This window comes from Anas acuta, chromosome 2, assembly GCF_963932015.1.
Source record: "Anas acuta chromosome 2, bAnaAcu1.1, whole genome shotgun sequence".
In the NCBI taxonomy this organism is placed as follows: domain Eukaryota; kingdom Metazoa; phylum Chordata; class Aves; order Anseriformes; family Anatidae; genus Anas; species Anas acuta.
This window is the reverse complement of record NC_088980.1, coordinates 86383031-86410751: the sequence shown is the minus strand read 5'-3', so window position 1 is coordinate 86410751 and position 27721 is coordinate 86383031. Positions and strand designations below refer to the sequence as shown.

General features: G+C 41.2%; 2 protein-coding genes across 9 annotated transcripts in view; both read left to right on the top strand.

Moving 5' to 3' along the window:
* The window catches only part of DDC (dopa decarboxylase), a 72364-nt gene extending 52078 nt beyond the window's left edge, over positions 1-20286 (top strand). For all 4 annotated transcript variants that reach the window (XM_068671089.1, XM_068671087.1, XM_068671088.1 and 1 more), the window contains 5 exons: positions 2883-2959; positions 7244-7263; positions 7972-8070; positions 13544-13645; positions 17752-20286. In XM_068671089.1, coding sequence (XP_068527190.1) covers positions 2883-2959; positions 7244-7263; positions 7972-8070; positions 13544-13645; positions 17752-17967 — 514 coding nt within the window. In that variant the 3' untranslated portion in view covers positions 17968-20286. The remainder of the gene's footprint in view (positions 1-2882; positions 2960-7243; positions 7264-7971; positions 8071-13543; positions 13646-17751) is intronic.
* Positions 20287-21320: 1034 nt separating this feature from the next.
* On the top strand, positions 21321-26095 carry FIGNL1 (fidgetin like 1). 5 transcript variants are annotated; one of them, XM_068671075.1, is made up of 2 exons: positions 21321-21449; positions 23594-26095. In XM_068671075.1, the coding sequence occupies exon 2, from the start codon at positions 23602-23604 to the stop codon at positions 25666-25668; it is 2067 nt and encodes a 688-aa protein (XP_068527176.1). In that variant the 5' UTR covers positions 21321-21449; positions 23594-23601; the 3' UTR covers positions 25669-26095. The 5 variants fall into 5 exon arrangements, with proteins under 5 accessions (XP_068527176.1, XP_068527178.1, XP_068527177.1 ...); XM_068671077.1 differs by lacking the exon at positions 21321-21449 and adding an exon at positions 21479-21801; XM_068671076.1 differs by lacking the exon at positions 21321-21449 and adding an exon at positions 21835-22021.
* The last annotated feature ends 1626 nt before the right edge of the window (positions 26096-27721 follow it).

Below are 27721 nucleotides of genomic sequence, written 5' to 3'. Positions count from 1 at the left end.
CAAAAGAGGACCAGCTGGACTTCTTGAGGTCTACATCCAAAATTCACCTCTCTTATCAGATGTAATGCTGCCTGAAAAAGTGAAAACTTGTTTTAAATGTAATAAGGGATGAAGGACCCTGGTAGGAAGTAAATGTGGTGACTGTGTAGTCCTTTTAGGATCCATGTAGAGTATTAATCATAATTTTGTAATAATACAGAAAGAGTTCAATATACAGTGAACACCATTTCAGAATCAAATTAAACTGAGTTCCATTGACAGAAAGTCTTCTAAATCACCCAGGCTTGCTGGGTGATTTAGTAATTTCAGCACTTTCTCCATTAAATGCTCTCATTTCTTTTCCTTGGAAGTTGATTAAGAAAATCCATCCATTAAATACTGTAAGGTAATTATTTAACTACTCAGTGCAGTATGTAACACTGATGTCACTTGTGATTTGGAGGCAATTTGATTATAAACCTTTTGTAAAATATTCTGAAACTTTGTGATGTACAAAAAAATTTAGTTTCTTAAAAAAAAAAAAAAGGAATTTAATAAATTTAATATAAGCACTCTAAGAAGGGTATCCAAATTTTGTATTCCTTTAGTGACTCTGGCCTGTTTAACTGGCATTCTGCAGTGTTATAAAAGAAGAGTTGTCTTCTTTCAGAGAGAGAAAAAACATTCATGTTGCAAAAGTCTTAGTATTTTTGCTTTTCTATTGCTCTTTACGGAGGTTAAGTGTTCACTTTTGGTTGAGGAGGTTGTACTTGTATTTTAAAGGAAGGTGCTTATAGGCGATGCTCTTCTGTACCTGGAAGCGAAATTTTCCTTTTGGCTTTTAATGTGTAATAATCTCTGGTTATTTTATCTATTGAAATTGTTAACATCACTAAAAGGTGGAGAATAGAGTGAGGCTGCTAAAAGCTGCAGATGTGCAAGCCAGATAGTTCCCTATCAGATAGTATGAGTACTTAAAATGTGATTTTTATGCCATTCAAACTAGATTTTAGCCTATTACCATACAAACATCAAACCTTTGAAAAATTCTAGTTTATAAATGATTTTTTTTTTTGAAATATATGTTCAGGAACCTTCAGTCAACCTTGGATATTTGCAAAGGAAGTTAAGAATACCACTTCTATCCGTTATCAAACCACACAAGCACTTAGTGCAAAGAGGTTTTTTAAATACTTATGATAAAATCTAGACATTGTGTATAGAGGTGCAGCTCAACTGATTCATATATATTTATGTCAAGGCTTTGGATTTATTTTAGTAATCCTTTTAGATAGTTTTTTACGGTTGTCAGATTAAGACCTGAGAGGTCCCAAATGGAAAAGACACGATCTTTTAAAAAAACAGGAACATCTCAAAGATTACTAATGCTATATTAATAGCAATCCATACATCAACCCACACTTGATAGGACGCAAAATGACAGCATTTTAATAGCTTCTACCTGAACAGGTATTCCTGCAGAATTGTTATCTGTTTCATTGATTAGCACAGCATATTATAGGAGGAGGGATGAATCTCTCACAACACAACTGTGCTATTGCTTGTAATTTGGGTTAGCTGCCTATGGAATGAGCTACTGCGACATGAATATATCAAAGAAATCAAGCATATCAAAATGCAGTGGAACCTTTAGATGCAGTGGACCTTTAGAGGTTGTTTGCAGTATTTACCCTAAATAAAATGGCTTTTGGATAATAGTTTACTTCCTTTGTCCACAGGATGTTTCCAGGACACAAATTTATTTATTTATTTATTTTAATTGAGAGTATTATGAATGTCTTCTACTATTTTTTATGTGCTTACTTATCTCCAGCTGGGTACTTTTGGTACCTGAAGCCAAGTTAACCTTGGTACCCTCCTTGCAATTAAGTAGAGAAGCTCTTCTCTTTGGTTAAGATGTTTAATGTTTATGGTTTTACGTGCACTTTTCCATTAAAACATTAAGAAACATAAAAAGAAATGTACTCAGAAAATCATAAAAGGTTTTGATTTTTGTCTTTTGGAGTGTGCCCATGTTGACATAATTATTGCTTACTTTGTGAATTATTTATAGGCCTAATGAAATTACACAGTGGTTTTTCCTTTTTCGCTTTCTAATTTCTTCTTCTTCTGCCAATGTAAAACCCCACATCGGTAGAGGTGAGTCAGCCTGACACACCGAGTGTTGCCCACTGGTAATGTGTAGCTTGTTCCCTCTGAGAGGGACCCCTTGGCTTTTGAAACGTGGTCCAGTGACACCACCCACCAGCTGGCAAGAGCGAGGTACGCTTCCCAGCTCCACGTTGTGCTGCAGGATGTCTTTCAGCAGTTGTGTCTTGCATCTAGCTAGGCTGCCAGGAAGGCTGGTACGAGAGGGAAACCTGCTTCTGGGCAGGGTGGCCAGGCCCTGCGGGTGGCTGCCACCGCCGCTACCCATGGCACGGAGAGACGAGACGGCGGCCAGCACCCACAGAGCCCCGGCACTGCTGTGTGCCGTGCCTCGCAAGCCACAGCTCTTCCCACACGGCTTTGTACTGCAGTAATTTCAAGGCAACTTCTGTTGACTGCAAACATTAGCATTGCTTTAACTAGTCTCACATTCTGGTGTGATTGTCTATCACCATAAAAAGATCCTCTGCGTCTGTTTCTTATCTGTTTTTAAATATGCAGTCATGCTGCCCGTTCCTGCTGAGCCTTACACTTGCTTCTTGTAAGTACAGTACTGATATTGCTGTGAAAAAGCACTGAAAATGGCACAGGCTGTGCTCAGGAAATACGCCAGTTTAAACACATTTAATTTTCCTTTGCTTCTTGTGGAAATTTAATGCTTTAAATTTTAATCCTTAAATTTCTAATTTCTCTCTCTTTTTTTTTTTTTTTTTTTTTTACTTTCTTTCATACAGGGTGAAAAAAAGATCAGATTTAATAGGTGCCTTTAAATTAGAACCTCTTTACCTGCAGCATCACCACCAGGAGTCTGGTAATTTTATAATTAAATAAGATTATCACTGTTTTATTTGCACACTGATATGTAATAATAATAATAATAAAAAAGACTTAAGATGAAAACTGAAATTCTTAAAACTGACTAACTTGTTTAAGAGCCTATTTCCATATTCAAAATACTTTAGGAAGTTTATTGAAGTGCAAACATGTCTAGTGGGATTTTAGTTAGCTTAAAAAACAGTTGAGGGAAAGTTATTTTATGAAGCGTTCACACACAGCACAATATTTTCATATTGTGATTTCCCCACCTCTGTATTTAACATTGACTCTTTGTAGGATTGTCAGGGCAAGTCTTAATGACCTTTTTGTAGTCAAGTAAATATAATATTGGTTGCTATGTATCAAGTCCCTTAATCTGCATTCCCCAATATATATTTTACCAGAATGGTTTCAAAGTCTGATTTGGTTTTGGATTTTCTAAAGTCCTTGACCTTTTCTCTTCGCTATGCATGCAAGCTCTGATTCATATTTTCAAATATCCATGTCATGAGCAAACATTCCCTGAAATTGCAGAGACGGGGTGAGCTGTGTTTGGTATCCGTGCTCTATTTTGGGTGATAGCTATCTGGGTTGTTATCCTGTTGCACTCACGCTCTTAAATCGATTGCAGCAAGGAGGTAAGTGCAGGCTATCAGTCTTGTACAAAACGCTCACAAAAGCATTTCCTAAAATGCTCTCAAAGAACTTCCAGATCCTGGGCCTAGTACAAAGCTCCTTAATGGATTAGTGTTGCTCCTTGCACATACCTAGTGCGTACAAAGTGGCATTTGCCATCCAGAAAGCTGGTTTTGCACATACAAGTCATAACCAAGTAACTGTGGAGACGGTCACAGCAGTGCAATGTCAACATGTGGTTCAAGTTCCTTCATAACTCTCTCACAAAGGTGTATCACCTCAAGGGTGCATGCCCTTATCATTTGCCATATCTCATACTGTTCCTGGAATTGGTGATGCTGATCTGTGTTCGTTGTGGTGTAACCTGGCCGGCAGCTAAGCACCTCGCTCACCTTCCCCCATCCCTCTCTGGGATGGAGGGAGAGAATCAGGAAAATTAAGCCTATGGGTTGTGATAGAAACAGTTTATTAAAACAGAAAAGAAAAGAAAAAAACACATTAACGATAATAGTACTACTACTACTAATGTGTACAAACAAGTGATGCACAATGCAATTACTCACCACCTGCTGACTAATGCCCAGCCTAACCCCGAGCAGTCCGGCCCTCCTCGCCCTGGCTAGCCACCCCTATCTATTGTTCAGCATGAACCTAGATGGCATGGAATACCCCTTTGGCCAGTTTGGGTCAGCTGCTCTGGGTCTGTCCCCTCCCAGCTCCTGCTGCACCCCCAGGCTGCCTGCTGGGAGGACAGAGCTGAAAAGTCCTTGGCTTGGTGTAAGCACTGCTCTGCAGCAATTAAAACATCAGTGTGGTATCAACATTATTCTCATCCTAAATCCCAAACACAGCACCCTACTAGCTACTGAGAGATAAATTAACTCTATCCTAGCTGAAACCAGTGTTCAAAAGCATATTCTGAGTATGCTTCTCTCTGTTGTGGCTATGAACTCCTTGGCATTTGAATTAATGTAATCCAGAATACCACCATTCACTAAAAAGCACTAGGAAAAAAATGATTCTTGTGCCTCAGCTACCAGAGGCTTCAGATTTTATTCTTTTTTCTACATTTCCAAGAAATGCAAATATAGAACAGGGCAGTAAACAAGAAAATATAGTATCTCTGAAGCTGAGGTTCACCCACCAAAAGCTAGAATTTTTAAGGAGAAAACAAACAAACAAACAAACAAACAAAAAAAAAACAACACTTTTTATTTTCCTTTTAAAATGAGAAATGAAAATTATTGCAAGTATGCTTAAATCACTATCTTTTAATTAATGTACATGAAAAATATTTCTCTTGAGGAGAAAAAAGTCCAAAGTTAACTAAAGCGAAAATATATTCTTGTGACAAATGGCAGTGCTAACAGAAGAATGTTAGGACTTCCCGGGTTAAATGACACCAAAAGGAAATGAAACCTTTCTTAAAACCACATGATTTCACCGAGGCTACCTAGCTGTCCTGAAAACTTCATCTCCCCAGCTGGATACAAAGTTGTTCAGTCTTTGTGTTGCCTTCACTAGCCATGATGGCATGCAATTAGATCTGGACGTAATGATACCAAATGGATCAGCTGATTATTGGCAATGTAGTGAATACTTATTGTGTTCTATTCCCGTTTGCTGACAGTTTTCCAAAGAGCTGGACAACTTTTCAAATGCACATTCCTCTAGTTGAACTGTTCAATCCCATCCACACGTATGCCTTCAATAAAAATGGCCAGATTTGCAAAGGTGCTAGGCTCTTACAGTCACTCTTGATCCCTGAGTGCTTTACGGGATGACAGCACTCCTGGAAATAAGACTTGTCTAATGGAGGGTCTTATTTTCTGAGTAAGTCTCAGGTCTGAGAATTCCCATCGTGGTTTACAAGGCAAATGAAGTAGCATTTTTGAATTCACTCATCTCTCACTCAAGAATTTAAATGAGCGGAAAAATATATCTATCTGTGAGCAATTACTCTTAATAACCATATGGCAATTATGTGTGCCCCCAAGGGGAAAGTCTTTATTTTGTCATTAATTATAATTTTATGTGATTTGCATCATCGCTCCGGGAAGATTATCCTGGCTTGCCTGGCAACCCAGGATATAGGTCAAATCCTAATGGCAGTGTTAGAAGAATGCAGCTCTATACGCTATTGTTAATGCCACATATACTCCCACAATGCAATCCATCCTGGTTAAATACAGATGTAAGACTAAGGCTTGTAATCAAGGACTAATCATTGATTGCATTCTGCTTCACAGCTTGTGAAAGGCGTTGTTGTGGATCATTAGACACAGCCCCTTACAGGAGCGTAGGATTATTTATCTATCACCAGTTGCTTTCCTCTCTTTGCTACCAGCCTTGCAGCTATCAAATACAAATGGCTGTGGCAATGCAGAATGTGAATGTTATCAAATCACCTTGTTACTGAGACAAAACAACCATGTTCACTTCCTGATGTCCAGGAACAGGTTAATGATTGTTGCGCTTTTTTTTTTTTTTTTTTTTTTTCCCCTAGAAAATAACCTGGGAACAGGTTAAAGAGCCAAATGGCTATATGTTGCAGGGAGGAAGGCTCATATGTTTTGGCTGCATGCATGTGAGAGTGTTGGCAAGAGAGTTTGTAGCACAGGAAATGGAGTCTTTAAACTCCCAGGAAGGCTGGGAATCAGAAAAATGATGTAGGCTGGTCAGTTCATGAGCTACAGTTCTGTTTAGTACCTGGTGCCTCATAATGCCAAGAGCACTTAGCACTTTTCCGTGGAATTTAAGTGCATACTTCTTCATGAAGCTTATATTCCACTGCAGGATAAGAAAGCCAAGCAGATGCTTCCATACGTTCCTAAAGAAGTGCTTTGAGATTTTAGGTCGGTTTAATTTTTGTCACTGGTTTACTGCGAGTAATCCAGCTTTATGTTACAGCTTTCTTTACTGTGAAATCAGCCTAATTACCTGACTCAAAGAAAAGGTAGAGGCAACTTGACGCTGTGTGTTCATATAAAAGATATCAAATAATGCCCTCTGCTTGCCTCCCTGCACTGAACTGTTCCGTGGCTTGGTCAAACAGTGCAAGGGCTTTTCACCACATCAAATAAAAAGCCGTAACAATGCAGAACGTTATTCACCAAACAGGAAGAGTTCATTTCTGAGTCAAATTTTCCAGTCACTCATTAGGCATGCTGAAAAAACAGCAGCAAACACATGAATGGGTACAAAAGCTAGTTAGAAACACATTGTTTTGAGAAACGTCAGTTCATCAAGTGGTGGCATTTCGCAGCAGAGGATGAGCATTGAAATGAGTTCAGGGATTCTACAAAAAAAAGTTAATAAAAGCCATCTTACGTACTACTTTTTTTTTTTTTTTTCTTACAAGAGGAAAATAAATGTATTTAGTCTGTGATCACCATGGGATCTGAAGTATAACAGAAAGGAAAATTATTTCTTCTAAAAATTGTTCTACAAGAAAATGTTTGTTAGTGGTACATCCTGGCTAGCTGAGGAGTGAAGCATATTTGCTGTTGACAATGGTGATAATGAAGTTTGTAGCAAACAGGCAGGATAGCTAAAACACAGCTTTTTCAGTAGCATTAGAATATGATTGTAGGTTTTGGCTGTTATGATAAAGCAACGTGAACATTTTTTCTTTAACTTTCAGGCCTTGTAACAGATTACCGGGTAAGTACAACATTGATATGATCATTAATATTACTACTTGTATGCACTGATATTTCCAGGAATTTTATTTTCCATTACTTTCATAAACTTCAAACCCTTACCTTTCTTTCCGTGGTGGATGCTGCTTACTAAACTTTTAACGTTACTCAAGCTGAAACTTTAAACTCTGTTGATTTTGGGGAAAAAAATGTTTAAAGGCAGAATGAGTCTTGCATATGTAGTATTTTAATATGTAATTAATGTTAATATGTAATATCTTAAGATTTAAGCAGTAGAAAGAAATTTCCTAAAGATTGTTTTTCTTAAAATAGTGACTAATATATATTTTTAAAATGCATGTTTTAACTTTGGCAATATAAACATTTTTGTTTTGAAATGGAAAATGGGCCAATCATAATAGATGCTGGCCCCACAACTGTATACAAGCCAATGTATGATACTCATTTTTCCAAAACCTTTGAGGAGAATTTGGGTTGCAAAAAGACAATTTGATTTGCCTTGTGACCCTTCCATGCTGACACCAACCTTCTTTTCCACTTTTCGTTTGAAAAATTTGAGTATCAAGAGTCGTATCAGAGCATTAGTCCATGGCATCTAGGATCTGAAAATGTGTTATGCTTAAAAGTTGCTGCAGCACGTACAATTTCTGCAGTATCACTGCAAAGCTGACTTCTAACATGGGTGCCCTGCCTTCTCTCTGGCTTGCAGCACTGGCAGATCCCCCTGGGGAGGAGGTTCCGCTCCCTGAAGCTCTGGTTCGTGCTGAGGATGTACGGGGTCACGGGACTGCAGGAGCACATCCGCAAGGTAACACAGGTTTGCTTTCTTGGGTAGTCTGCGGTGGGATGGGAAGGGAAAATGAGCTTTATTTACCCCCATCCACTTCCCACAGCTTCTGCACACATCAGAAAGGAGAGGTGACGGCTTTCAGAAAGCTCGTGTTGATAGGAGTACTGCTTTTTGCCCCATCTCGTGTCATGATTTCATATCATGGCAGGATCTCAGCTGTCACCCATTTTGTATTAATCTTTAGAGAAGACAAGCGTAGGAATTTGGAATTTATACAACACAGGACTGTAGGCCCCTCTCAAATTAAGCCAGAGCACATTATTATTATTTTTTTATTTATTTTTTTTTTTTCTGGGAGAAAAAACATGAAACATTCATTATCTCTTTATTTCCCTAATGCACATGGATTGATAGCATGTTTAGATTATGATTAATGTTGTTGGGCTACATTTATGATACAGTACCTTATTGTCCACCTACCCTTGAAGCGATAATTTCTGCTGTTTCTCTGTTTCCTGTTTAAAATACACATTTTTTTAAAAACGATGTGTACAATTTACAGTTTGTTAACATTGCTGTGAGTAAGTACTAAGTTTATTCTTAATGTAAAAAAGATGGGTTATTTAATCACTAAGAAACACACCTGGCAGCAGTCTAAATGATATATATATACTTCCTCTGTAGCAGTAAAATCAAATTCAAGCATGCCTTTCCTTTTTATGAAGTTTAGGGAAACTTATAATGAGGGGAGCTCCATGACTTCGCTCTAAATATTTACAAAAATATCCATTAGCTTAGACTCTGGTCTAGTATACCAAACCCTCTGCAGGCATGCATTCCTTTCTGTTGTGGTACTAAACAGACGAAGGCCTAAGAAGGGCTTCTTCTGCCCCTGTAAAACAGCTGCATGAATAAATCTCTTCCAGTTTGGAAAGGTTCTGGGATGGAGGAGGGTACCCTTTTTGCTTCTCATTTTTATCATGATGTTTTTTGACTGACTCTACAAGGACTTAGATTATATTTTTAGTTTTAGTAAGGCTCTCAGAAGCAAATTTTGAGAACAGTGGCAATCCTGATGCTTTATTATCCTTATGGCAATTTGATACATGCCCTTCCAATGAAAAGCTGATGCATGGTTTGTTACTGCTTTACTAGACTGCCAATTACAGTTTCTAGTGCTTTGCTCTCTCAGGTTAGATTTCTGGAGACAAGTTATTTCAGTATGATGCCAAGGTTTTAAGTAGGGCTAAATCTCTCACTGGGAAAATAGAGGATTGGAAGCCCCATGTTGACGACATGGCTTTTTACCAGGCAGGTTTCCACAATTCAGTATTCACATTCGACAAGATGCTTTGCAGTCCTCTCATTCCCTGCCTCCCAAACATTTCCCTGGCTGTCTAGCCAAAAAGTGCTTGTCTGCCCATTATCATAGCTCTTTTTGTATTTTCTATGACAACACTGTTTGGTAAGGCAAAGCAAATCAATCCTTACCTAAAGATACTGACACTACATTTGGAATCCTCTTTTGTTCCCTTATTTGCAAAGATGATTTGGAAAACTAGATTTCCAAGGCCTTCTTGAATTGTGTGTTTATTTAATAGTTCATTAAAGAGTTCCCCAGTACACAGAGGAAAAAAAGGTATGACCTTATGTTTATCATAAAGGTTGGAAAAGACCTCCAAGACCATCTGGTCCAACCACCACCCTACCACCAATGTCACCCACTAAACCATGTCCCCAAGCACCAAGTCCAACCTTACCTTGAACACCCCCAGGGACGGTGACTCCACCACCTCCCTGGGCAACCTGTTCCAGTGCCTGACTGATCTGTCAAACTGGAACCATTAAGTTAGTTCCTCCTCTTCAGCCCCCCTGGATAAGTACTGATCAAATTCAGTGGGCTTCAAACCAGTGTCAAAACTAGCAAACATTTCTATCTCAGTTCAAAGTTGTTTTTGTTTTTTCTTTCTTTTAGTAGTAACGTTTAGACAGAAGTTGTTTATTATGTTGCAACCTTTAAGGTCTGCATCAAAATGACCAGATAACCACCGCAGCTTGGTATTTGCTCGTGCCAAGACAGGCATTTAGGAATCAAAATATTCCTAGGAGATGAGAATGAGTGACTTTGATTTAGATATAGTAACTTTTTTGTTTTCCAGACCTTCAAGTTATGCACTTTCTTCCCACACAACATGTAATATTAACCTATTGCAAAGTATAGGTTTTAAAGCAGTGGTAAAGGAGAGGGTGGTCATCTCAGAAGGATGTGGGGAGAGAAAAATACAAATTTTGGAGGTAAGTCCCAAAGTTGTGGAGGAGATGTACAAAGAAGGCAAAAGCAGCAACAGTCCTCTGGATTGATTCCAAGAAGTCAGTATAAATGTGAACCCCCCAAAGCCCATTTGTAAATGGCACATTTGTAAACTGCTTGGCCATGTATTACTCCTTTGTCCTTTTAAGTCATCGCAAAGAGCTCAGAAGTCATCTGAGAAATTTAGAGGTTAATGCTTTTGTAGGTAATCCCCAGGAACATTCTGAGTCAGATAAATTCTGTGGAGGTCCAGAAGAAATCAGTGTACCACATTCTCCCTTTCTCACAGACTAAAATGAATTCTATTAACAATTAACAGCTGAGATCAAGAAACTGGAACTGTACAGAACAGCAGGGCCAGAGATAGCACTGCAGCTGGGCAGTGGCATTGTCAGAGTGGCTGTTTAGAGGACACTTTTTGCAGCATCTTCATTCACTCTAGTGAGATGTGAGCTAAAGCATATACACATTATTGCACTCTGATGCTTCTGAGAAACTCCCTTGTGTCAAAAACTGTTTTATTTCTGGAAGGAGTTGCCCTGCTATTTAATTCTCAATTGAAACATTTAAATGCAGGAGCCTATATCTGTCTATGTGCTTCTATTTATCTGTATATGCACACGTATACATACATAAATACAGACTTTTTAAAATAACCACATCTTACTGCCTCACAAGTTCACTGCTCCCATGAGTAAGACATTTCCCCTAATCCTGAATAATCACATTACTTAGATCCCCTTCTTTTTTGCCTTCTCACTGCAAAAGGGCAATGGTTATTTACCTGAGATAGAGGGACACAAAAATCCCTTGCCATGCCCACTCCCAGAGCGGGCGTACGGCTCTTTGAGTCGAGAGAGGCAGGTGTGATATCTAAAAGCCCTTTGACTTCATAGAGTTTGAACTTCCAGGCTTAATAACGTTTAACTTTATTGGATTTATTTATGCCTGGTTGCAACAGTCTTTGTAAAAGCAATTCAGGGTAATAGCTTACGGTTCAAAGGTGCAGGGGAAAGCAAAGCAAGTGAACCTTGGTGGTTCCTACTTTCTCTACTTCCCAGCCCTGCCTGTAAAAATCTAAAACCCTTGGTGCCCCCCAGTGGCTTTTCAAACTATTGCAACTTGATAAGGCTTGCTACGAAAAAAATGACTTACATCGATACAGAATGCTTCCAGTATTTTCATCTGTGTTTTAGTGAATACGCTACATTTTTCCTTGCTTTTATTTCTTTCAAATTCCTGAAAAATCCTTTAGTGCAAAAAATTGGAAATACTTGCTATAGAAAGTGTACAGCAAGTGTCTGTAGTTTTCTTGTACAAACTCCTTGCAGTAAGCCAAATCTCCAATTTTTGCTTTATTAATTTCTCACCCAGGTAAATTCTGATTTAATTCTGTTGGTGATTACATTTCGTTGAGCAGCTGTGAAAATCTCTTGTCATTGAACACCTCACTGAAAGTCATTTGTCTCATCAAACGGGAATTTTTTTTATGGCCTTGACTTCCAAGACCTGTTGTATGCATTGTGAAATTTTGCTGATCTGTGTAAAAGACATAACTTGTTTGGTGCTATGGAAATGAGGGCTGGAGGAGGTAGTAGAAGACTGTTACAACCTGCGTGCATATTTCACATAGGTTTCCCGTGCACTTATGCATACAAATGTGTGTAGGTATACACATACTTCTGGTCAAATTTCACAGTTTTAAGCCCATGCTATTTGTAGGAGCAGAATATTCAAATGCATTAGAAAGAAGTGGGCATTTTATTTTTCTTCTTTCTGACTCAAAGAGCTCTCAGTCTAATTTTAGAGGGAGGTGATAAATGAATGTCACAAACAGCAGAGAGGAAGTGGTAACGAGAGGAAGATTGGCTGGTTACAAAGAGTATGCCCCGTAGGAATGTCTTGAATCAATGTTCAATTCCATATAAACAATGTTTTCCTTTTTTAGGAAATAAACAAACATCAGAAAGCTATGATTAAGATTGCAAAATGTGTTGTTTTTTTTCTTTCCTTTTTTTTTTTTTTTCCTCCCTGTAATTTTTGAATTTTGTTCTGCTTTCTTCTTGCCTTTTGGAAGAAGTTCCTGTGAGATGAAATATTTCACATCTAACCTTGGCCCAAAGTGGTTTGTATTTATTGGTATCTTTCCTTGAACTTGTAAGAAAGCAAAGTGGAACAGAAGGAAAAGACATGGGATCTGTTCGTTTTAGTAAAATTGTTTGCAATTGTAAATACATAAAAGTGTTGATTATTTTTGATGTAGACTGGCTAGTGCATAAACTGTAATTTTAATAGCCAGTTGTCTTTTTCTAGCGCTAGCGAGCACTAAATTGGTGATAACCCGTAAAGGGGGACTGAGTAAAGGACTGCAGGTGCCTGATGTGGATATGAGTTCTTTTTTTTTCCAAGCACTTTTGTATTTATTTTCTGTCTGGGAGAAGGCAAAATGTGGTGTATGTATACAAACATCACTGACTGATGTTCCTCACAGGTTGTTAGTATGCCTGTTGGTATTTTTCTTATTTGATTTTGGAAGAGCATTGGTTTCCTATGCCTTGATATAATTGTTCTGGCTTTATATCCAGTGTATTTTTTCCCTCGGTAACTTTTAAACAGGCTGGCTGAGGTATGCTGTCCATTTTCTTGATTTTACTGCCATCACTTTTCTTTTCAACTGGTCCTGAGTGCCCAGGCCAAAAGAGTGAGCAAGTTATCCACCTCACAGTTACTCTCACGTTATGTCAACTATTCTAAGCAGCGTTATCTGTGTGTCTTGTTTTCCACTGGACATGTGATCATTTTCTCTGTATGAATCCGTGCATCTCCCCTCTTCCCCACTGTCTCCCTTCAGGCAGTCTCAACCAAAACTGAGAATGGTAGAAAACCTGAAGAAGAGTTATTGGCTATTAATATGGTATCGTGAAAATTACAGAACTGTGCCAAAATGTTTCACTAAGAAACAGACCAGTACTGCCTAAGATAGACTGAGCAGCCAGTATAGTAAGTGGTCAGTATGGTCTCTGAAAGTCATAAGCGGGCTGTAAGTTAACATAAACTGATGGCAACATGTGAATATTATCACATATCAGAGGAGGGAACCGAGAAAAGAGATTAAGGAGCAAATCTTTTCTGTTAATAAACCAAATTTATACAATATAGATGCTATCTTTCTCTTCGCAGCACGTCAGGCTGTCACATCAGTTTGAACATTTAGTCCTTCAGGATGAAAGATTTGAGATCTGCGCTGAGGTTGTCTTGGGACTAGTCTGTTTTCGGCTGAAGGTAAGGCAGCTAAGGCTCTCTACTTCTTCTGTCATGTTTTATAGCAACACGATAACTTGCAGTAGAATATAGTCTCTGTAGTTAATATTCTTAATTATTTTTAAGGAGAGTAAGGGGAATTCATGTAGATCAAAGTGGATTAAAGAAAGACACTTAAGATAATTTTCTTTGAATTAAATCAAGTCCTTATGAGAAATTCAAGTATATTAGGGTATGGTGGAATATAGTCAAGGCAAACAAGTGGTCTTAGTCTAGCCAGAAATACAAAATGGCTGTAATACTCCATGCTTAATGGTCTTTGATTAAGATGTTTGTTTAAATATATTTCTCTAGACATCTATTAAAGCCGCATGTATGCATAGTAGATGCTTCTTGTCAAGTTAATTTTATGTGTGTGTATATTTAATACACAACTTTTTATATATATACAATATATCATGGATGAAGATTAAAAAATACTTTTTTTTTTTTTTTAAAGAAAACCTTTTAATTTCTAGAATCCTACAGTTAGACTGGGCAAATTGGAGCAAGATATGAGAAGAAAAGGTTGCGTGCTGGGATAGCATGGGCCAGCTTCCCAAATGCCCTTGGTACTGACCCCCACCACTTTATTTTTTCCTGGACATGACTCTTGCCCCTCTTTGCCTTTCATTACCCCAAATCTCTGTATATGCCAAGTTCATTGATGTGAACCTTGCCCAACAGAAACTAGAAAACTGACTCTGCTCTCACAATAAGAGTGGCAGTAAATGGGAAGGTTGACTCGTTTAATCAGACATTGAAAGAGATTAATGGCCTGTTTTAGGTAAGGAACTTATTAAATAAAGGATTTTGCAGCTAAAGCCTCTGTATAAAGCTGCATTGTGACCCAAAATCTGAAAACCAAGCAACAATGAAAACGGCACTGGTGTTTTCTAGTCTGCATGATACCTCACTGAGTTTTTGTTTTTTTCTGAAGGCTCAGAAGAACATCTTGGCTCCTTCTGAGTAGCGTGGTATTGCTACGTTTCACAAATTCTTTCCTCAGTCATTCAGTTGCACCATTCACTTGAGTTTGATGCAACTGTTTGAAGGACCTAATGAATATTTACCAATAACAATAACGTAATGGTAAATTAATCTCAAATTGCAAAGTTTGAATTTGTGGTGTTGAAAATAAAAGAAAAAAAATGATCTGCTGCTAGGGAATCAGACAGATTACGTAACAGGGTTGTTCCAGTAAATGAAAACATGAATATGTTTTCTTTCTTAATGAGAACTTTTAAAAGATTTTGAGGAACAGGTTCTGCTCTCAATAACAAGATGCTGGTTGTAGTCTGCTCTCTGACTTGGACAAGTAAACACCGGTTTTACAGATCCAGAGATAGCTGTTACTCAGTGCTCTTTGCTTAGTTTAAAGAAACAGAGTTTAGCAACACAGAATTGTCACTTTTGATCAGACCAGTGGTTCACCCACATCTGGTCACCTGTCCCTGATGCTCCAGAGAAAGAAATCAGGTTCACAGGGAAAGGCGTTTACACAAGAAGAGATAAATACTGGATATCTAGCTCATAAACCTTTGGGCAAGTTGTAGAATAAAGGCGTTATTCTTCCGAAAACCAGTCTAGAAACAGCAGTGTTTTCATCACTATTTCCATCAATGTTTTTATTGCCTTCCCTGACCAAAAACAAACAAACAAAACCACAATAAAATAAAATAACACACACACAAAAACAAACAAACAAACAAACAAAGAACACCCCAAGCTAACAAGCTTTTAAATGAAGAGTTTTTTCCAGTTAGTTTTGCAACTTTATTTCCTATTAAAATAATTCTTCAAAATCTTCTGGTGGTTTCTGTACTTGGTATTAAAACGCACTGCAGAAGCAGGGTACCTGTAACTTTTATGTAACTTACTGGGACAACCCCATGTTACAGCAGGACTGAAGGACAGGGGACTTGACCCTATAATGCTTTGAGCTGTAAAAATAGCAATACTTTTCCTTCTGTTGATCTTGAGAAATCTGCTTTTTATTTTTTAGCTGTAACTTTTAATGTTTTTCCTTTCATGCTGTTGAGCAGATGGACTAATAGTCTATGACTTTCATATTATAACTGTTTCATCAAATGTCAGAGAAGGAATCCAAGTATCACGCCAAAGGGTTAATTTCTGGCCTCCCTGTCATGTCTGCAGATGAATAGAAGTCAAGCTAGTCATTTCTCCAAGGGGATGAGAATACAGGCTTATTAAAACTGACAGACTCCATCAGAGCTGGCTGCTGGCTTCTCAAAGCTCTGGGAGAGGATTTGTCACTGCTAACTGCAATTTGATGTGACACCTGAGTGTCAGAGCAGCCCCTAGGTGCAGCTGAGAGAGGAGAATAGAAGAAAGGCACACAAACCTTTCTCTTTCCTCCCCTTACCCCTGCCAAGGGCATTAACATATTATAACTGCTTGTGTTGCCCTAAAGGTAGTGCTGTGCATTTCATATTAACAACGAGGATCAACGTTTTACTGATGGATTACCTTCAGTAAGGCAGCAGTACATCATTCTCACCGGTGATGCTGACTTGGGTTCATCTCTAACTGTAATGGGACCCAAAAGCATGGGAAGAAATCATTTTGTCCGTAGTGCCAAGGGGAAACTGTGTCTCCCTTGTGCTTTGTTTTCTTTAGGAAAAGGGTAAGAAGGCACACCACAACTGGGTAGATTTGCGATAATGTCTTCTAATAAAGATATTTTCAAGGCCACTGCTGTACCAGAAGTGCTGCTGAGCATGTATTTGTCCACTTGTGGCTCTGGTGCTGCAGTGGTCAGTCAGGGAACAGCAGAAGTCCCAGCCTCTCTTGCAATGCCATGTCACCAGCAGTGCAAATGGAAAGAGTAAAGGCCGTACAGTAGCTAGGATCCTTCCCCAAAGAGAAAAATCATAGCCCTCAGGATCAACGTGGCGTATTTTGTTATGTCAAGCAGGCCAGCGAGTCTGAGGCCATTTATCAGGCTGCTGATATAAAAAATTAGACATACGGGTTCCTGTAATTAGGGTAACAAAGACTGCCAAAGATATGCTGTGAACACTTCATCCTGCATTGCTAAATCTGACAAAAGTCCCAAGACCCTCCCATGTTGTTTTCATTTCAAACAATTTACTGGTGTTTTTGAAAATCTAATGACACCTTTTGTTTTATTCTTAAATGCTGATGGAGGTGAAGGAGGAAAACCATTAATGCAACATTAGCTGAACCTGTAAAAGAATCAGCACTCTTCTGTGTAGTCCTGTTTCTTTTAGGGTTGGTACTGAAACCATGCAGCTGCTCTAAAGGAAATACATTCAGTATTTGAGTACAAGGAGGACTAAGTACACTAGAAGAAGATAAAATGCAATACTGAATGGATGTAGTGTCCCTCTGACTTCTTCCAAGTTATTTAGCATGTGTAACTTACTCAGAAGAATGGCTGCTCCCAGTGGGAGGGTCAGTTTGCCACATTCCTAAAATCCCCAAGAAAACACTGCAGGATTCTGTGGAGGACACTTGCTATAGAACTCACAGCAAATACCTTTTTAGGGTTTCACTAACAGTGTGAACCAGATTTTGGTTCCTTGATTCTTTTTATGCCAGGGATACATTACCTTAACTATTACTTAACTGAGGGTAAGATTTCCATCTTCATATTCCAAAGCCTCTCTAACAGCAGCCATGCCTAAGTGAAGACTGGAAGATTTGTTTTACTAATGTTAGTACAGTTCATTGCAAAACTGCCTCCCACGTCTGTTTGATTAGATCTAAGAAAAGTGTAATGAAATGGTTGCAGTAATGAATGCTTTTATGTGAAGCTACATAGCTCATGACCTTAGGTCATGCAAAAGCAGTCAGCTATCACAAATGCCCCAGTGTGAACACCGCTTCTAAGCCACAGTTAATCCATAAATCTCTTTGTGGCTGAAAAACGATCTCTTGAGCCATGATCTTTTTTATAATCCTTTGATGGCAAAGCACTGAGAGATGAGAAAGCGGCCGCATGTTACTGGTGACGCCTTGGCTCGGCAGCTTGGTGGGACTTACATATTCCAGGCTTGTTTCTGAAACTCATTGCTGTATCCACTGAATTATGATGATTTCAGGGCTCAAATGAACTAAATAAGGCGCTTCTCAAAAGCATAAACGAGGCCAAGAAGATTCACCTGGTGCCGTGCTACCTGCGAGAGAAGTTTGTGCTACGTTTTGCTGTTTGTTCCCGCACGGTGGAATCCACCCACGTCAAGTTTGCCTGGCAGCACATCTCACAGCTGGCGACCGACCTCCTGCAAACGTGGGAGCACGACGACCACCAGCAGTAACGATGGCAAAGCAGCTGTGGGGAGGAGGTAATTAGCTGGCTTTCTCTGTGTTGCCAAGCTTTATTTTAGGGGCAGGTGGGACAGTCGAATTATGAGGGAAAAAAAAAAAAACACAAAAACCTGTTGTTTCGTAGCCCAGCTGCCGAGCAAAACCCTTGCCAGCACTCTGTGTTGTAACCTTGGTGATTTGTTCTCTGCACTGTAATCTTATGCACCGCATTCTTGTCTTGCCTCTTTCAAGGCTGGATGTGGCCGTGGGGGCTCAAGCTGTCATTTCTTACCATTTCTTATCTGTTTGTTATCAAGAGCATTTATTGAACCAGGCAACTCAAAGGGAAGCGTTATTACTCCCTCTGTCGTCCTCAATAAACCCCTAGCACACCCACTCCATTCTCTGTAGATGAAACTGCGAGGGGTTATAACCAGATAATTTAACATTTTTGTGACTTCAGAAAAAATCCAGGTTGTGAGAAGCTTGGTAACCTGGTTAAAACACTGTTTGCATTCTATCTAAACAGGCAAGTGCAAAGGTAATGATTTGGTATTTTCGGTATGCAATATTTTTGTAACTCAAGTTGGGACTTCAAGACTTCTTTCATTACATAGCCAAATCAGGGGAAGCTGTGCATTAAATTGAATGCCCTTGTGGCAGGTTCTCTACTCTCTCCTTTAAAGTTTGCTTTTAAGACAGCGATTTCGTCAAACCTCAGCAAATATTTTATGCTGCTTATTGGTTTTCACTTGAATCATTCAGAATGAGGCCTCTTAAAAGCTCCTTCTTCAGTGTTTTGCCAAAATCCATGTGCTACCTGATATTCTGTATTTTTAACCAAGTTATTATAAGCAGTAACTACGTAAAATAAATAATCTGTAAGATAATGTCATGTGAAACGGAATGGTGATTTCTTTTTATGGTTGCCACTCTGCTTATTTCATTGTGTAATAATGAAATAAACAGCAAAAATTATTTGACAAAATATGCTCAGAAACATGATTGCAGAAAAGTTACTCAAATTAGTTAAAAAACAAGATAAAAATACAATAAAAATAGAAAATTTAAGAACTAACCCCCCAAATATGCTGTGGTTCCCCCATCAGTATTTTTTTTTTCCCTTAACAGTTGAGTATGGAATAAACAATAATTAACCATTAGAAAAAGTCAGATAATGTATACTCAACAGACATCATTGATATATCCTCCAGTCAGGTGCAGGTAGGTACCGTGAAGAGGGGAAACAAAAGTCAGAAACAACATCTGACTTTAAAATTTTGAAAGCATATTTTCCAGACAGTTACGTCGGTGTAAATAAGAACAAAATAAATAAGTACTCCAAGAGAAACCTGTAGAATTAATTTCTACATTTGCACTTATTTTAATCTTTCCCTTTAACTTGTCATGCTAACTTCTAAAGCATCTTGAGAAACTTGCAAACTTGCTGAGTTTTCTTTCTCTGTCCCTTGCCAGCGTACTTCCCGCGTATGGGAAGCTGCATGTAGACCATGAAGCAGGTACTGGGAACAGCTGGTTTGGCATGCAGTCTGCTCCCTGCCACATTTTTTCTCTGCATGTTTTCATCCTGTAAGGATGAGCAGGAACAGCCCAAAGCTGCACCAGGGGAGGGTCAGACTGGGCACGAGGAAAAATGTGTTTACCATGAGGGTGATCAAACACTGGCACAGGCTTCCTAGAGAGGTGGTTGATGCCCCATGCCTGTCAGTGTTCAAGAGATGTTTGGACAATGCCCTCAATAGGATGATTTAACTTTTGGTTAGCCCTGAGGCAGCCAGGCGCTTGGACTTGATCTTTGTAGGTTCCTTCCAGCTGAACCATTCTAAGACCCATTGAATGACATTTCCTCATGGCCAGCACAATGCAGAAATCTGAATTTCATAGCTCTATTTTTATCTGAAATCTGGGAATGATTTGAATGTGTAATCAATGAAGGCCTTGTTAGCATTCAGTCTCTCATACCCTCTTTTCCCCATGTGATGATTCCTTTGCAGAGTTCTAGTGTTAAGTCATCTGAAAAAAAATAAGTATCTGGGCTATGTAATCAACTCAAGAACAAAACTGTTAAAAGGAATATTTTTGAAAGGAGGACCTTGCTGCTATTTCTGTTCTGTAGCTTTGAAATATATTTGTAAGTGAAATGACTTTTGGTGGCAAACACTGTATGAATAGTTAATATGTGAGCCTGGATTTATTGTGCCTTGTGTTCAAAAGCTTATAGAGCCTGTGCCGATTAATACTGTTTGCTGTTAAAAATAATTACAAAGTCTCAGAAATGCACTTTAGTAGAATGTCCACATCTCAAAGAACACAGTGCAGCTCCTAGATGAGGGAAAAAAAAGTAACTTTTCAGTAGTCATATGGATTTATTTTTTTTAACTAGTGGAATGCTAGTACAATGCCTACTCTCTTAATAATGACAAATTATATTTTATTACTGATGGTGAAATACCGAAAAGATGTATTTATGAAAGGTATTGCTAATATGTTATACTCTGGACTGCACTGTAGTTCTGCAATTTCTAGTTTCCTCTCGGCGTTACATGTCATACTCTGTTCATGGCTGTTCGTCTCCGCTGTCAACCTGTAAGGACACCGTATTTGCTGAGGAGTGCTCCTGTTGTGATGTCTTACAGCTGTAGTCCAAACCTGGAGATGCACACTTGAACTGCTCGGAGAGTGGAGCAAATGAGAAATAAAATTGGAGAAACTTGAAGACCATGGTGGAAGGGCAGGCAGCTTAAATGATTATTGATGGATAATATCTAAGAGTATGTAGAGTCCATATGACCTAACTGGAAAAATAATGTTTAGTGTTTTTTTATTATTACAATTTGTGAGCTGTACAGTTCCTCTAAAATCTCTATCCAAAGCATATTAAACTGACACAGAGATTTTATTAATGGCATTAATAAATGAAAAAAAAAAAAAAAGACTGGTGTCTGTCTTTGCTGTTAGCCAAACCTCCCGCATTTTATTCGCGCCAGATATGCTGTAAAGCGTCCGTCCCCTGCCAGATCACTTCAGCATGTTGACTTTCACAGAATCACAGAATTTCTGGGTTGGAAGAGACCTCAAGATCATCGAGTCCAACCTCTGACCTAACACTAACAGTCCCCACTAAACCATATCCCTAAGCTCTACATCTAAACGTCTTTTAAAGACTTCCTTGCTCGTTCACTGAACGCACTGCTTTGCCGACAGGACATTTCCTCTCCACTAACGTGCTTTGGAACAATTTATTGCCTCAGCCAGGGCTGAGGCTCCTCACGCTGGGTCCCCCCTCACGGCTGGGTCCCTCCCCCTCAGCCGCGCCGCCCCCCCCAGCCCGCCCTTTCTTCGGAGCCTCTCCCTCCCGGCTCTGCCTGACGACCGGCTGCGTCACCGGCGTCCCGCTATCCTATTGGCGGAGGGGGCGGAGGGGCGGGGCGGAGCGCGCGCGGGGCGCGCAGGGGGCGGCTGGCGGCGGCCGGTGGGTGCGCGGCGCGCGGCGGGGGCCCCTCCCCTCCCCTATCCCCTGCGGCGCGCGCGTGGGGGGCCGTTGGTGACCGTTGGTGGCCGTTGCGCCCCCTCAGCCGTGAGGGGGCCCCGCGGGCCAGGCAGGGCGGGGGCTGGCTGGGGCCGGTGCTGGGGCAAAGCCCCCGGCGCCGCCGGAGGTGTAGGGGAAGGGGAGCTGCCTCCTGGGTAGCTGGCAGGGGATAAAGGGAGTGGAAAATCTCACGTGCACGCGTTTCAGAAGAAAAAAAAAAAAAAGAAAAAAAGTTAAAATTTGGAGCTAGCTGCCGTACTGTGCGCTTACTAGTTCCAAACGCGGCCTGTCAGAGGTGGGGGAGTGATTGCATCGTTGTGAAATGGCTGCTGATTTGGGGGGGGGGGGGGGGCGTGATATGTTTTATGTGTTTATACTCTGAATTATGTGAACCACGGAGGTACTTCACGTGAGCAAATACAAACTTTTATGTTTCATAAGGTGCTTTTAAGCCACCACGGAAAAGCCACGTGCACACTGAGAGCTTAGCATCTTGCCCAGCTCACCTGTTGCAGGTGGGCGCTGGTGGGAACTCGCACTCCACGCGGTAGCTGCAAGAGAGACTTTTCATTGGGCAGAAACTGACGGTAATTTTTTTAATTCCCATATAAAGGCACTGAATTTAAAGGTGAAAGGTGTTCTGGCTTTCCTGCACTTGGGCCGAAACCCAACACAAAATAATTTATCTCCTTGTTTATTACGTGTGTAACCCCTCCTGCCATCACCAGGTCATGCTCTGTGTAATGCTGTGCTCATGCAATTGCTGGGCAAAGACTTTTTGAAAGTAAAAATGAGGCCGGCCCCTGTCTTTACCTTACTTAAGGTATCTCCGCAGTCTTGCACTTTGTGTGCTCTTACATGGCTGCACTCAGATGCACTCTGCTGCTGATTCAAGAGAAAATTGCAGATTGACTTGTACTCTGTTTCTGGGATGCGTGAAGAAAGCATGGTCATGCACTCCACTTCAACAGCTTTTGTTTTATTTATTTTTTCCTTTTTTCTTTTTATTTTTTTTTTTCCTGGCTGGGAAATCCCAGTACCTACTGAGGTTAAAAAGTAGATATTAGAATTTGATGTGTGTCAGTCCTGTCATGTATTGAGTGAGTTTCTTATGGACAGATCAGGAGATCGTAATTACTGTGTGTTAGGCACTTTCTGTAAAGCCTCTTGGGGTGATAGTAGATGTCACTAATTTTGCTGGTGCCTGTGTCTCTCCTGAAATTGTTAATTCCTGACATTAACAGAAATATTTCTGCAGACCGCAGAGAAGAGACAGCTTTGGAAATGTGTCAAAAACATGAGCATGTCCTCTCAGAGCTAGCAAGATGTGCCTTCCGAAGCAAAGGTCATCTTTCGTGTTTCTTAAACTAAAACCTAGCTGAAGGAACTTAAATTCTGCTTTCTAAAACTGAAAAACAGTCATCACTATAAACACACAAGGCCTTAGTTTCTTGAAAATAAGGGAGGTTTTAGTACGGTCTAAATGGAATACGTAGTTTTGAACATGTGTTATGAATTTGTCAGTATCTAACTTGAAAGTTTACTAAATGCAAGCCTATTCATTCCGTTCTTACCTCCCCTCGTTTTGCATATAGTTTTATTTAGTAACTTCATTGTTTCATTTTTTATTAGCATCACTGCAATAAATTTCATCTTTTTGACAATTAACCTATAACCTGACCTCCTCTGCACTGTGCAGTATTCCGTCAAACAGGAGTGAAAGCATTGCTGATTTCAATTAACAAGGCCAATTTTTGTTTGGCCATCTGTTACCTTCCTTTGCAGTCTACTTACCTCCCCAGGAGACCTCTGAGTAGAAGCACTCTCTCTCTCGTGTCCCTTCTTCTTTTCTTTCCTTGAAGGAGAAAGAAGAAGAGTACCCCAGTTTTAGTGGCTTTTTTCCACAAAGCTGTTTGCCTTGTGAAAATGCTGAAGTGTCCAGACTAAGTGACTTACAAGTACTGCGCTATTTCCCTCAATTAAAATAACGCATGTGTTCATTTATATGTCATTAGAGAAGAGAGAAGCAGCCCGTAAGTAGTTGTGAGATGCATTTTGTACCAACGGGTATTGTGTGTGTGTTTCAGTGTCAGCGATGGAAGCACCCACTCACAGCACCGTGCACCTGAGCGACTGGCAGAAAAGTTACTTCGCTCTTACCTCTGGCACCTGCACGCCCGCACAGAAGGCTGATGAATACCGTGCCAAAATTCTGCGTATTCAGTATGCATGGGCAAACTCCGAGATCTCTCAGGTCTGTGCTGCCAACCTCTTTAAAAAGTACGCAGAGAAATACTCTGCAATTATTGACTCTGACAACATAGAGACTGGCTTGAATAACTACGCTGAAAACATTTTGACTTTGGCAAAGTGTCAGCAAAATGACAGTGACAAGTGGCAATCTGCCTTGACAACAGATAATGTATTTGAATTAAAGTGTGTGCAGGAGAGGATGCAGGCTGGCAAAAATTTCCAAAGCGCTCAGATGGCACCGACAGATGCCTTTGTACCAGCCGGTAACGGGGTCACTGCCTCTGCCACTCTGGGTCTTCCTAGACTCGGTGTCTTCAGCAGTGCTGCCGAGAGTGAACGCTGTGCTGGCTCATCAAAATGTGCGAGTCGGGGCCCGGATCTCCTTGAGCATCCCTCGTCTTCAAAGTCTCTTCAAAGCAGTCTGCCTCCTGTGACCAAAACTTTGGATATACCTCCTGCCTCTTCTGCGTCCCTAAAGGAACAGGTTCAGACAGGTTTCCAGGTAACTCCACTGTTTGGAAATAAAGAAATGACCAGCAGCAGTTCTATGAAAATGTCAGGTGGCTGCCGTGACGGGCAGAATTTGTCTCTTTCCAGTCAGTCCGCTGTACATGCATGGTCTGGGAAAAGAAAAGCGTTTTATGGTTTGGCTGATAGAGGCAGCACTGCACCTTCTAGCCTTGCTCCATGCCAGCCTGCTGTTAGTACAGAAGCCAACAGTTTTTCAGGGAATAGGAACGGAAACGAGGAGAGCGCTGCTCCTGGTTTTAGAACGGCAAAAGAGCAGCTATGGGTAGATCAGCAAAAGAAACCTCAGAGCCTCCACCAGCGTACACCAGCCTCATCGTATGGAGGCGTAAAAAAGTCTTTGGGTGCTGGTAGGTCTCGGGGTCCGTTTGGCAAGTTCATTCCTCCAGTCCCAAAACAAGATGGGAGTGAAAACGGAGTAGCACAGTGTAAACCTCACGCACAAGGGCCAACAGATCTGTCACTACCTGTAGATGAGCGCCTGAAGAACATCGAACCCAAAATGGTGGAGCTCATAATGCACGAGATCATGGACCACGGGCCCCCCATCAACTGGGATGACATTGCTGGAGTCGAGTTTGCCAAGGCTACCATAAAAGAAATAGTGGTGTGGCCGATGCTGCGGCCAGACATCTTCACGGGCTTACGTGGTCCGCCAAAAGGAATTCTTCTCTTTGGCCCCCCCGGGACGGGGAAGACGCTCATAGGCAAGTGCATCGCGTGCCAGTCCGGGGCTACGTTTTTTAGCATCAGCGCCTCTTCTCTGACTTCCAAGTGGGTGGGTGAAGGGGAAAAGATGGTCCGCGCGCTGTTTGCTGTGGCACGGTGTCAGCAGCCGGCGGTGATTTTCATTGATGAAATTGATTCTCTGTTGTCTCAGCGTGGGGATGGGGAGCACGAGTCTTCAAGAAGAATAAAAACCGAATTTCTGGTCCAGTTAGACGGGGCAACGACCTCCTCCGAAGATCGTATCCTGGTAGTTGGAGCAACGAATCGACCCCAAGAAATCGATGAAGCTGCCCGAAGGAGGCTGGTAAAGAGGCTGTACATTCCTCTTCCAGAAGCTTCAGCGAGGAAGCAGATTGTGACTCGCCTCATGTCAAAGGAGCACAGCTGCCTTAGCGAGGAGGAGATCGAGCTTATCGTTCAGAAATCACATGGGTTTTCGGGGGCAGACATGACACAGCTCTGCCGGGAAGCTTCTCTGGGCCCAATCCGCAGCCTTCAGTCCATGGATATCGCGACCATCCTGCCGGACCAAGTGCGGCCCATTGCCTTTGTTGACTTTGAGAGCGCCCTCAGGACCGTGCGGCCCAGCGTGTCCTCGAAGGATCTAGAGCTGTACGAAACCTGGAACCAGACCTTCGGCTGCGGTAGATAACTGCATCGTGACTGCCTTGCAGTGCGTTAGCACTGTCACGTGTTAACGCCGTGACAATTCAGTGTGCCTGCACTGCTTCTTGTTTCCATCCGTCTCTGTAATAAATCTTCTGAAGTTACACAGCCAGACGTCTAGGTGCTGGCATGAGGTTTAGCTAACTGGAAAGATGGAGAAACTGTGAGGGAATTACAGATAGCTGCTGTGAAGGGTGGATAAATTTCACTGATGTCCAAGGGGAGATGGGCAAGCTTTCCGTGTAATTGAAGGGAGCACTGGGGCTCTCCTGGGGGAGGAACCTCGCAGGAGGAACCTCCTGAGGGTGTGAAAAGGGATGGTGTCTGGTAAATGGTGGTCTTGTCTGACTGAGCTCTGCACACATCACTGCAGTCTAATCCCTGTTTTTTATTAAATCCTCTTTCTAATTGTTTTCTGTTTGACCTTGTTTTCTGTTCTGTGCCTGTGTGTGTGTTACCAGGAGGACTTAGCACCTGCAGCTGGAGAAGAGGCCGTGGGTCACCGGGGCTGTGGGATCTGAGGGAGGGCCAGCTGTGGACTTGCTGTTGTATCTGGGAACCAGGTGCCATAGGGATGCCTGTGTGTGTGCAAAATTCAGTAACAAAATTCTCTAATAAACGTGAGGCTGGACCAGTGGGTGGGCGGGAGGACACCAGCAGCTGGAGGGAGCCAGGGCCTGGCCCGGCTGCAGGTTTTGGTGTGGCTGTGATGTGAGCTTACCCCCCTGGCAGTGTTTGGAGGTCTCCTGGACATGAAGGTGCCATGAAACCAGAGAGAGGGGCCTGGCTGTGCTGCGAGCCTCAGTCCTGTCTATCAGGAGGCGAGGGATGAGGTGGGGCTGTCTGGGTGCTGCCCCTACACAACTGCACTCGCTGTGTGCGTCGGCACTGCTAAAGGCACCACTCCCTCGGTGCTCGTGTTGGTGTGCGTGCCTGTAACCGCTCTTTGGGGTTTGGGGCTCAGCCTCACGCAGAGCTGCACCTGCAAGCGAAACCAGCAGCAGCTGCATCCACTCAGCTAAGGTGGGGGAGGCCTTGTTCTGAGAGGGCACCTGATCTGGTTGTTGTCTGAGGAGAAATCCCACATCCCAGTCACTCGGCTTCCACTACCCCACAGCAATGGTAAAATTCCTAAGTAGGTTCCGCTCTGTGGCCTTACCTGAGGGTTTGAGGAAATGCACCGCTGCTTTGTTCACGTAACCCATCCTTGCCCGCTGGCTGGACAGAGCCGCCTCTGAATGAAAATGGACCAGCAGCTCTCACCAGAATGCTTCTGGCAGCCTGGCAGGGCTCTGAGTCCAGAGTTTGTTTCCAGTTCCTCTAAAGCACTTCTATTAGGGAACATGCAGAGCTTAAAAACTAGTCTTAGATTTTTCTGAAATAGGGTAAATTACAGATGCTGTTTAGCTAACGTTTTTTTAAAGCCATTTAAAAAGAGGCTGTGAGACTATAGTGAACCTGGACTTTGAGTGGAATGATTTAGGAGTCTTAGCATTTCTTAGATTCATCCTGATTTGAACACAAAAAGTCCATTCTCCTAGTTTGAGATATGGTCTGTATTAGAGATCGTTTTGCAGAGGCTTAAAAATTCAGGTATGTGAATTTACCTTAACTTTTGAAATAGTGGAAATAGAATGATTAGACTAAGAATAAATGTGTTAGTCCAAACTGATCAACTTTTGTGCCAGCTGGATAAAGATGTTGTGGTTGAATCTGTGTCAGTGATGTTAGATGCAGATTTCAAAGGAGACTCAGCTCCTACAACTTCAGCATCAGAGAGCTATAAATACACGTTAGCCACTATTTCTGATCTCTCCAAAGATCTTAAATCCTGATAAAAACATGTTCTTAAAATCTTTTCTCAGGCAAATGAATGAAAACCCCAGAGATCTTTAATTTTTCAGTAAAACTCCAGGGTAATAAAACTATGTGTGTTTAAAGAATTGCCATATTTATGCAGGGAATTAATCTGGTGTGCTCTGTAAGCGTGTATTTCATGTATTCATCTTAATATTTGTATTTTTTATGGAAACAGGACT

Excerpts from the sequence above, each read along its gene's own strand:
- FIGNL1 (XM_068671075.1), top strand. The coding sequence starts at position 23,602 with ATGGAAGCACCCACTCACAGCACCGTGCACCTGAGCGACTGGCAGAAA.